The 12481-nt window shown below is 35.2% G+C and overlaps 1 protein-coding gene across 4 annotated transcripts in view; it reads right to left on the reverse strand.

Annotated features, from left to right (window-relative positions):
- Nucleotides 1–12481, reverse strand: part of DTWD2 (DTW domain containing 2) — a 164436-nt gene that overhangs the window by 5805 nt on the left and 146150 nt on the right. For all 4 annotated transcript variants that reach the window (XM_003900021.5, XM_017959798.3, XM_017959799.3 and 1 more), the window contains one exon: nt 2982–3110. In XM_003900021.5, the coding sequence (XP_003900070.3) occupies nt 2982–3110 (129 nt within the window). The remainder of the gene's footprint in view (nt 1–2981; nt 3111–12481) is intronic.

Here is a 12481-nt window from a genome sequence, read left to right on the forward strand (position 1 = left end):
AGATTTGAAAAGGCTGGATGTGGGATTTCCCCACTAAGAAAACAGCTTTTACTATAAACTGTGGCTGGAGGCAATTTTTGCCATCTGTAATAATAAGTAACTTGAGATGTTTCATTATGTATTTCTTCTGTTCACGCTCCCACCATGTTATCAGTACCTCCCAAATCACAGGTCTGAACGTCAAACATCCTTTTTCTACTCCTGGCCACTGCAGTACAATTACTCCTGGCAACCAAAGCAAGCAGAATGAGGGTTCCAATACCTCACTATTACTTTGGGACTTTATGTTTAATTTTATCTACAGACAACAATAACAAAAGCTGAAGAGATAATGGGTCCTGTCACCATTCCATTGTCTTAAACTTTGCCTTTTGTTACATATTACACTCAGAATGTATTTTGCAAGTCTCAAGCTGTTACAATAAGGATTCCTTTTTTGGTTTTGTTTTTTTAAGATATCACATCACAAAGCACAATCTAGCAAGATTCAAGTCAGCCTGTGGCTTTATGTCATCAATAAATGCCTTCGGTTATATAAAACAACAGAATTAATGAAAGAATGAAAAAATGCTGATGAAGAAGAGGCCCTAAAACAACATGAAGAAAGCTGTCCTAAATATATAATGTTATATCATCTTTTCAAAAACGTCCTTATCAGTTAACTTTGAAAGAATTCATTCTAATACTTTGTAGAGTCTAGAACATTTGTAAAGTAAAGCCTGAAATATTTTTAGCTAATAGGGTTCCTAATAAAATGGTACATTAATTTTTAAATTTATCTTTTTTTACAAGTAGATGGTACATTAATTAACATCAAAATATTATAAAACTGGAGAGAAGGGAGCACTACGAGAATTAGTAGTAGTAGTAGTAGTAGTACAAACCCTTTCCTTAACTGCAACCCTATTATTCTACAACTGCTATTACCATAACCAGCACCATTACTAACATTAAAGGTTACATTTAGGATTGTAGTAAAGATCCACTTCCAATTGTGGGAATAAGAGATATAAGTCCATAGAGAATTCTTTCCAGAACCCAAAAGGAGAGAAAAGTAAGCTTTAAATCTATAGCTAAGGAATATATTTTTCCCTCAAAATTTGAACTTTCAGTGGGTCCTTGTTTGGTCTGATGTTGTCTGATCCTAGAGTTTTACATCAACAAAAAAGAAAATGCAGAGACTGTAGAGAAAGCAAGTTTAAACAATAGCACTGGGTTACATAACTCTATTATAAAGACACCTGTGAAGAGCGTGTATGTATATATATTTGCTTAAGAATATACAGAGATGATGGTAAATAAACAGAAAGATACGTATGGGGTATATAAAGTACTATGTTCATGGCTAGGGACATGGGAGTAGGTGACATGGTTAGAGGAGATGGAAAGGTGTCTGAGAACACTCCCTGCTCATTTAAAGTAAGAATCTATGGTTCTTCATGAATTTTTTTTCAAAGGCAGAGAAAGTGAAATTGCCTAGACCCAAAACAAAGTCTACTCAAACACACACACACACACACACACACACACACACACACACACACGAAAAACCTACTTCTTTCAAAAGAAAAAAAAAAAGTCTCCAACTCTGACATTTTCCACAGCTTAAGGTAGAGGAGAGGAAAAAAGTAATTCAATGCCTGCTTATAACACTTTTTTTTTTGAGACGGAGTCTTGCTCTGTCGCCCAGGCTGGAGTGCAGTGGTGCAATCTCGGCCCACTGCAAGCTCCGCCTCCTGGGTTCACGCCATTCTCCTGCCTCAGCCTCCCAAGTAGCTGGGACTTCAGGCACCCACCACCACGCCTGGCTAATTTTTTGTATTTTTAGTAGAGACGGGGTTTCACCATGTTAGCCAGGATGGTCTCGATCTGTTGACCTCATGATCCACCTGCCTCAGCCTCCCGAAGTGCTGGGATTACAGGCATGAGCCACTGCGCCTGGCCATGCCTGCCTCTAATATTCTTTAATGCTCCTTGCTTTTGATATATTTTTGTTCTCTTTAGGATTAATATCTTGGTAGCTAATACATTTACTCTGAACTGAGCTTTCATCTGTTATTGAAATTTCCTTCGTGTTTAAGGCATACTCATAACTGTAACCATAATGGATAATGAGAAAGAAAGAAGGCAAGAAAGAGTACCTCACGTGTGTGTGTACATGCATGTGTGCATGCATGTGTTTATGCAGTGTTTTGAAGGCGGGGTTATAAATCCCATTTATTTGTGCTTATTATCCACTGACTTTCTTATTGAGTTGTATTTATCAAAACTTTTCAATAATTAAAAAACCATAACAATTTAGGTTTTATTTCACTATTTTTTCTTTTGCTACAAATGCTAAGTTTCTTATATGTTCCAAAAGACTGAGATGTTAGTAAGCACACTGAAACATTATTCTTTGCTGATGATTATTAATTTTATATGAAATCATCATGCTTTCATAGAAATTAAAATAATTGCAGGTTATAATGTTTTCATATTTTCTAGGCTTTTTTTTTTTCAAGAAAAATGTCTTTTTTACATTCTAAGCAAGGTTAATATGAGAAACAGAAAGTTAGTATACCTCCTCAAATAACGGCACCAATGCAAAAATTAAAATGTTGCTATAGAATGTTCTTTTAACTAAAAAGAAGAAAAGGCTGAGCACAAGAGGACACAAAATACCAAAAAGAGAAGAGAAAACACTAGAAGAAAAATCTAGCCAAAAAACTATTTAATGTTGTGCTACTTAACTGTAATTTAGCGTATTACAAATTATGTTTGCACAGCTTAGTATGAATATTTAAATAATGCAATCTGGAATGCTAAACTAACACAGAAAAACACCAGAGGGGAAAGAAGGTTATAAAAGTACATAAATTTCTATCACAGAAGATTCTACTTGTCACATGAGTTACAAATTTAACAAGCATGTCTAAATCTTCTACGTAAAATCCAAGAAAATTCCCACTTTCAAAAACTATAACCTTCCAAAGACGTACCTCTTGTATGTAATTATTTTTCTCCAAGATGGAAAGAGCAACAGCTGCACACTCCAGTGTAGAAAGGCATCTATTAGTCGGTTGCATCCGAATTACATACTGACTAGAAATGCTAGTTTTTAACTGCACCTGAAATCAAACACAAAATAGAATGTAATTTTTGTTTTAAATTTAAAGTTATAAAGTCTGTGTTTTAAATACTAATTACTTTCCTTCCAAAACTGCCAGCAGCTTAGAAGTATTAAATGTATCAATATCTTTTATGTATAACATCCTTTTGTTATTACTGTTAAACAGTAGAAGCAAGAAGATAGCTATACAGAAGAGGACATATCCACAATATATACAAACTACTCCAAATCCAGGGTAAAAAGACTAATAATCCCCTTGCAGTAAAGAGTGAATATACACTTCACAAAAGAAGTTATAAGAATGGCAAATAGGTACATAAAAAAGTGTTCAACATGATCCAACGTAAATTAAAACCACAGTAGGGTAACATTTCACACTCAATAGAGTAGCTAAAATCAAAAAGGCTACAGCTAAAATCAAAAAGGCTACAAGGCTACAATAACCAAAACAGCAGGGTACTGGTATTAAAACAGATATATAAACCAATGAAACAGAACAGAGGCCTCAGAAATAACGCCACACATCTACAAGCATCTGATCTTTGACAAACCCGACACAAACAAGCAATGGGGAAAGGATTCCCTATGTAATAAATGGTGTTGGGAAAACTGGCTAGCCATATGCAGAAAACTGAAACTGGACACCTTTCTTACACCTTACAAAAATTAACTCAAAATGGATTAAAGACTTAAGCATAAAACCTAAAACCAGAAAAACCCTAGAAGAAAACCCAGGCAATACCATTTAGGACATAGGCATGGGCAAAGACTTTATGACTAAAACACCAAAGCAATGGCAACAAAAGCCAAAATTGACAAATGGGATCTAATTAAACTAAAGAACTTCTGCACAGCAAATGAAACTATCATCAGAGTGAACAGGCAACCTAAAAAATAGGAGAAAATTTTTGCAATCTATCCATCTGACAAAGGGCTAATATCCAGAATCTACAAGGAACTTAAACAAATTTACAAGAAAAAAGCAAACAACCCCATCAAAAAGTGGGCAAAGGCTATGAACAGACACTTCTCAAAAGTCTACATTTATGTGGCCAACAAACATGAAAAAAATCTCATCATCACTGGTCATTAGAGAAATACAAATCAAAACCACAATGAGATACCATCTCACGCCAATTAGAATGGTGATCATTAAAAAGTCAGGAAACAACATACACTGGAGAGGATGTGGAGAAATAGGAACACTTTTACACTGTTGGTGGGAGTGTAAATTAGTTCAACCATTGTGGAAGACAGTGTGGCAATTCCTCAAGGATCTAGAACCAGAAACACCATTTGATCCAGCAATCCCATTACTGAGTATATACCCAAAGGATTATATATCATTCTACTATAAAGATGCATGCACACATATGTTTATTGCAGCATTATTCATAATAGCAAAGACTTGAAACCAACTCAAATGCCTATCAATGACAGACTGGATAAAGAAAATGTGGCACATATACACTCTGGAATACTATGCAGCCATAAAAAGGATGAGTTCATGTCCTTTGCAGGGACACGGATGAAGCTGGAAACCATCATTCTCAGCAAACTAACACGGGAACAGAAAACCAAACACCGCATGTTCTCGGTTGTAAGTGGGAGTTGTACAATGAGAACACATGAACACAGGGAGGGGAACATCACACACCGGGGTCTGTTGGGGGGTGTGGGGGCTAGGAGAGGGATAGCATTAGGAGAAATACCTAATGTAGATGATGGGTTGAGCAAACTACCATGGCACGTGTATACCTATGTAACAAACCTGCAAGTTCTGTACATGTATCCCAGAACTTAAAGTATAATAATAAAAATAAAATAAAATAAAATAAAATAAAAAATGGGGAAAGAACTCCCTATTCAATAAATGGTGCTGGGATAACTGGTTTACCATATGCAGAAGAATGAAACTGGACCTCTACGTATCACTATACACAAAAATTAATTCAAGATGGCCAGGTGGGGTGGCTCACACCTATAATCCCAGCACTTTAGGAAGCCGAGGCTGGGAGATCTCTTAAGGCCAGGAGTTTGAGACCAGCCTGGCCCATATGGTGAAACCCTGTCTCTACTAAAAATACAAAGAAAAATAAATTGCCAGGCGTGGTGGCATGCACCTATAATCCCAGCTACTTGGAAGTCTGAGGCAGGAGAATCACTTGAACTCTGGAGGCAGAGGTTGCAGTGAGTCAAGATGGCACCACTGCCCTCCAGACTGGGTGACAGAGCCAGATGCCACCTCAAAAAAAAAAAATTAATTCAAAATGGATTAGACTTAAATGTAAGGCCAAGGACTATAGAAATCCTAGAAGACAACCTAGGAAATACCCTCTGGATATCAACTTTGGCAAAGAATTTATTACTAAGTCCTCAAAAGCAACTGCTACAAAAGCCCAAGAGTTGGCAAGTGGAATCTAATTAAACTAAAAAGCTTCTGCACAGAAAAAGAAACTATCAACACAGCAATCTGAAAACCTACAGAATGGGTGAAATTATTTGCAAACTATGCATCCAACAAATATCCAGAATCTACAAGGGGCTTAAACAAATTTCGAGCAAAAAACAAAGAACCCCATTAAAATGTGGTCAAAGGATGTGAAAATACATTTTTCAAAAGAGGACATACATGTGGCCAACAAGCCGATGAAAAGATGCTCAGTATCATTAATCATTAGAGAAATGCAAATCAAAACCACAACAAGGCTGGGTGCAGTGGCTCAGGTCTATAATCCCAGCACTTTCAGAGGCTGAGGTGGGTGGATCACATGAGGCTGGGAGTTCAAGAACAGCCTGGCCAACATGGTGAAACCCAATCTCTACTAAAAATACAAAAATTAGCTGGGCATGGTGGTACACATCTGTGGAGAATTGCTTGAACCCGAGAGGCAGAGACTGCAGTGAGCCAAGATTGTGCCACTGCACTCCAGCGTGGGCGACAGAGAGACCCTCTCTCAAAAAAAAAAAAAAGAAAGAAAAGAAAAGAAAAAAACCAACACAATGAGATACCATCCCACACAAGTCAGAAGGGCTATTATTAAAAAGTCAAAAAATAGCAGATGGCTGGCAAGAGGTTATGGAGAAAAGGGAAGGTTTATACACTGCTTGTGGGAATGTAAATTAATTCAGCCACTGTGGAAAGCATTGTGGTGATTTCTCAAAGAAATTAAAACTGAACTATCAATTGACCCAGAAATTCCATTATTGGATATATATATATATCTAAAGGAATATAAATTGTTCTACCATAATGACACAGGTACTCGTAGATTGATTGCAGCACTATTCACAACAGCAAAGGCACGGAATCAACCATGATGGATTCAGTAAAGAAAACGTGGTACATATACACCGTGGAACACTATGCATTCATCATTAAAAAAATGAAATCATGCCTTTGCAGCAACATGGATGCAGCTGGAGGCCATTATCCTATGTGAATTAATGCAGGAACAGAAAACCAAACCACATGTTCTCATCTGTAAGTGAGAGTTAAGTACTGGGCACACACGGGCATAAACACAGGAACACAGACACTGGAGACTACTAGAGAGAGGAGAGAGGGAGTGGGGCAAGTGCTAAAAAACTACCTATCAGGTATTATGCTCACTACCTGGGTGACAGTATCATTCATACCCTAAACCTCAGCATCACACAATATACCTATGTAACAAACCTGCACGTGTACCCCCGACCTAAAACACAAGTTGAAATTATTTTTTTAAGTCAAAAAATAACAGATGTTGGCAGGGCTGAAGAGAAAAGGAGATGCTTATACACTGTTGGTGGGAATGTAAATTAGTTCAGCCGCTGTAGAAATTAGTTTAAAGATTTCTCAAAGGAATGAAAATAGAACCACCATTCAACCCAGCAATCCCATTACTGGCTATACACACAAAGGAAAAGAAATCATTCTACCAAAAAGATAGATGCACTCATATGTTCACTGCAGCCCTATTCATAATAGCAAAGACAATGGAATCAACCTAGGTGCCCATATTGGTGGACTGGATAAAGAAAATGTGGTACATTTGCATTATGGAATACTACACAGCCATAAAAAGAATGAAATCATGTCCTTTGCAGCAACATGGATGCAGCTGGAGGCCATTATCCTAAGCAAATTAACACAGAAAATGAAAATCAAATACTGCATATTCTCTCTGATAAGTGGGAGCTAAACACTGTGTACACACCGACATAAAGATAGGAAGCACAGACACAACAGGGAGGAGGGCAAGGACTGAAAAACTATGTATTGGGTACTATGCTCACTACGTAGGTCACACCCCAAACCTAAATGTCAGGCAATATATCCTTGTAAAAAACCTGCACATGTACCCTCTGAATCTACAAAGTTAAAAAATTTTAATACTTAAATTTAGGGGGTTTTGTGACTTTACTGGGGAAGAAGATGTGGGGATAAGGAGTGGAGAAAGGGAGTATTTAAAAAGGTTAAGGATTTGTGTCTGAATTCCAGCTTAGAAAGTTGATAAACAACTACTTTAATCAATTATTAACTTTTAGTTGGAAAATTTTAAATTGGTTAACAAGTATTATTAGTCATAATTTGTATCTCTGGAGGAACTCTGGTAAGTTTATAAAGTGGAGGTAGCTCACAGCATACAAATATTACAATTACAAATTTAGACATTTTTTCACATTATGAAAAGTGGAATACATTTCCATTTAACCTGAGAAATCTATAAAAACTGCTTAGACTTTTGATCCAAATAAGAACTGTGTTTAATTTATAAAACATGCCATGCTTATCTAATCCTTTCCTAGGACTAGTAAAAGGATTGCTTTCTTTTATTCTATGCAACTCTAATTTTAATAATGCAAAATCTGAAAACCTTATGTCAAAATATTGTCATTAATTTCTCTGAGGATACAGGAAAAATTTAACCAGAGCAAAACTTAGCATGTTATTGAAATCTACATCAAGAATATAAATACATTATGTTTTCCACACATTATGCCTTAAGGTGACATTTCTAGAGCACTCATTTAGAAAATATTCTAAAGAGAATATGCAATTTTTTAAATTATATAGTCATATAAGAAAAGTAGATGTTAAAAAGACCTTTTCTACAACCATTATATTTGTCTAATCACATAAACACAAAAGCAAACACACAAAAAAAATCAAAATGGAGATTTATTTATTCTCCCATAAAAATGGAGATACACCATATTCTTCAAGGTAGTCAACTCAAGAAATAGGTATAAACTTGATACTATGGGAAACTAGTGTTTCATTATCAATTACATCATTCATATGTTTCTAAAATATTTCACATTCTATATAAAGTTACACTTTTTTAAAGATTTTAAATTAATCATAGAAATATGGATTTAAAACCATATAATTTATATTTTTGTTCCTTTAAAATTAAAATGTTGACTGGGCACAGTGGCTCACACCTGTAATCTCAACAACAGGAGGCCAAGGTGGGAAGAGTTTGAGACTAGCCTGGGCAACAAGCCAGTGCCCAGGTGTTAACCATGGTTAGCCAGGCGTGGTGGCATGCGCCTGTAGTCCCAGTTACTCAGGAGTCTGCGGCAAGAGGATCACCTGCGCCTGGGAGGTTGAGGCTCCAGTGAGCCATGACTGCACCACCGCACTCCAGCCTAGATGACAGAGCAAAACTCTGTCTTAAAAAATATTATAATAATCATTTTCAGACCTATAACTAAGTATAAATATGAAATTATAAGTAGTTGTGGTAAAAAGTTTTAATTACATATTTACACTAAGTTCAACCTCTTATAATTACATATTTACACTTAGTTATAGGTTCTAAAAGAAATTCTAAATAAAAAAGTGTCTTGCACAGGCAGTGTCTTGCAGGCAAGGGATATTTATCACACAGCCTTTAAAATTAACTTTTACTTAAAGCAAGTGATATGGGACTTTTTAAATTTTTATTTGTTGTTTTTCTTTATTTAGCCCATTCCTGTTGAATGCAGGCAATTGTTTAATACTGCATATAAATAGATACATAAGTATATTATACCAATAAAGAAAACACTAACCTAAATTTAGACTTATTAAAATACTGATAAAAGATAAAGATGTTCATCTGAAAGTCTGCAATGGGAGTAAATATTGGGCCTGGTGATTGGCAAGAATATCTTTAGTATTAAGACTGATATGACAGTTTAATAGGATAGCATATAACTCAAGGTTACCACTCTTGTTAGAAACATACTGTAAAAATTTTGCATTTGTTATTTTACTTTCTATAATTATCTTTTCTAAATATAAAAAATGCATTTTAATTATTAAAGACCCACAAGATTTAGAAATGCATAATATAAAACGTCAAGTGCCCTGTAGTGTCACCAGCCAGAGAAAATGACTATTTACTTCAAGGTATTTACTTTTCCAACACCTTAATTTTCAAAATATGATTATAAAATTGTTAATAGTTATAAAATAGAATAGGTAATAATTGAGCTATGAAGTATAAGATTAAAACTGACATCCTTGAATCCTCTAATAACCATTTAAGAAATGGAATATGTCCAAAATAACTGACACTGTCAGTATGCTCCTCCCAGTATACTCCAGAGAAAGAGAATCAAGATCCATCCAAGTTCACTTATGAATGTCCATAATAAAACAGTAAAAGTTCTCCTAATAAACCCCACCTTTTCTGAAATAGCCACTACTCTAAATTTTTAATAATTCTCTTACTTTTTGGTATCCTAAATAAGACACTGTTCGATTTTGCCTATTTTTGAACTTTATAAAAAGGTTATGTATTCTTCTATGACTTGTCTTTTTAACACTGTTATCTCAGGTATTCATCCATATTATTCCTATAGCTGCGGTATATTCAGTTTATTTCTATCTTATGAATCCCTCTCTGTGAATTTGCCACAATTTATGTATTCATTGAAATATTTGGGATATTTAAAGTTATTTGCTATTATAAACAAAGTAATAAAAATTAACCCATCTTAGTCTAGAACTACAGGAGTGTCACTAGAGTACACACGTAGGAGTAAAACTGATTTAAGTACTAGAGTAAGCACATTTGCAATATCATGAAACAATGACAAACTGTGTTCTAAAGTAGTTATACACACCCTTCAGTTCCGAATAAGAGTTCCATCTGTTCCATGTCATCTCCTACATTTAGTATTATCAGACTTTTAAAAATGTTTGCCAATCTAGTAGGTATAAAATGGTTTCTCATTGCGGATATTTTGTATTTTTCTTTACTACATTATTCATCAGTTTATAAAGCTATTTTATATCCTTTACCTTCACTCCAATGAGGCTTTGATGATGATGATGATGATGATGATTATTATTATTATTATTATTTATTATTATTTTGAGACGAGGTTTTGCTCTTGCTGCCCAGGCTGGAGTACAATGGCAAGATCTTGGCTCACTGCAACCTCTGCCTGCTGGGTTTAAGCAATTCTCCTGCCTCAGCCTCCCAAGTAGCTGGGATTACAGGCACCCACCACCACGCCCAGCTAATTTTTTTTTTGCATTTTTAGTAGAGATGGGGTTTCACCATGTTGGCCAGGTCTTGAACGCCTGACCTCAGGTGATCCGCCCACCTCGGCCTCCCAAAGTGCTGGGATTACAGGCGTGAGCCACCGCACCCAGCAGCTTAGATTTTTATTGTTCATGTTATAAATGAAGAAATGTAGATGCACACATGTACTTCCATTTAAAAAAAAGTTTGAAAACTGTAAGAGATCTTAATAGCAGTCTCTACTCTGCCACTAACTAGATGAGTGAACTTTCCTAGTCATGTGTGTGGAGGTGTGTATATGTGTATGTTAAGCTTTTGTGGTTTTTTTAATGAAGTATAACCTCTATGTGTACATATGTATACATATATAATATAGAGTGTATAAGTCTTAATATGTGTCAGGCTTGATATATTTTACAAAATGAAAAGTTTTACTTTGGCCATATGTTGGGTTTTTGGGTTTTTTTTGCAGTTTCCTAATGACAAATGCTATTGAGAATCTTGTCTTATGCTCACTGGCCATAGACCTTTTTTTGTGAAATGCCTGTTTTAAGTCTTTTACTCATTTTACAAATATTGGGCTGTCTTCTTAATTTTTAGGAGTCTTTAAAAATTACAAATGTCTTCTCACTGTGAATTATATTTTTACTCTAGTGTCTTTTGATGACAAGTTATTGATTTTAATGAAACATAATTTATAAATATTTTACTTTATGGTTACTGCTTTTCATATTGTGTTTAAGGAATCTTAAACACCAAAGTCACCTAAAAGAAAAGGAAACAGTAACTAGCAGATACACAGTGCTGGTCACCTGCCTGTTCCCACTAGCTAGAGTGGAAAATCTGATGATTCACCTAGTATTGAGTGGAGTAGAGAACAGGCAGTAGTATATGAAAATATAAGCCAGATACCATGACTCACACTTATACTCTCACTACTTTGGGAGGCTGAGACAGGAGGATCACTTGAGCCCAGGAATTCAAAAGCAGCCTGGGCAACATGATAAATCCCTATCTCTACAAAAAATACAAAAATTAGCCATATGTGGTAGCATGCACCTGCAGTCCCAGCTACTTGGGGAGCTGAGGTGGGAGGATAGCTTGAGCCCAGGAAGTTGAGGCTGCAGTGAGCCAGGATAATGCCACTGTATTATTCCAGCCGGATTACTACAGAGACTCTGTCTCAAAAAAATAAATAAAAATATATATAAATATGTATTAGTTATGCGGCTATAACTTATTATATATTATATATAAAAGCATAGTATGTTTACAATATGGATTGTATTTAATATATTAATAATCTTAAATGAATATATAACATATAAATTAACATTCTTTCCTTTCTTACACAGAATGTATGCTATAAACATTGTTCTGTACCTTGCACTTTTCATTTAAATTACTCTTAAAAGTATCTAAATATCATTCCTTTCCATATTTCTTTTATATGTCTTTTTATAACGGTAGAATACTTGATTGTATAGCTATACCATAGTTTATTCAAGCAGTCCACTTTTTTGATATTTGGGTTGTTTTTCTAGTCATTTGCTATTTTAAGAAAAATAATAAATAGCTTTGTGTTAATCTTTCTAGGAATTGCTGGGTCAAAGGGAAAATTTATATAAATATTCATTAAATATGATCAAGTTACCCTCAATAAAGTGGTAACATTTTGCATTCCTAAAACAATATATGAAAGCACAAGTTTCCCCACAAGTTCATAACAGAGCATAGTGTTTAGGATTTTTGACCACCTGATAGGTCAGAAATGGTATCTCAGTATAATTTTAATATGCAATATTCTTATTAGGACAGAGGTTGAGCCTTGTTGCCATATGTCTAAGGGCCCATTTAAACTTAT

The sequence above is a fragment of the Papio anubis genome, chromosome 5 (genome assembly GCF_008728515.1).
Source record: "Papio anubis isolate 15944 chromosome 5, Panubis1.0, whole genome shotgun sequence".
In the NCBI taxonomy this organism is placed as follows: Eukaryota; Metazoa; Chordata; class Mammalia; order Primates; family Cercopithecidae; genus Papio; species Papio anubis.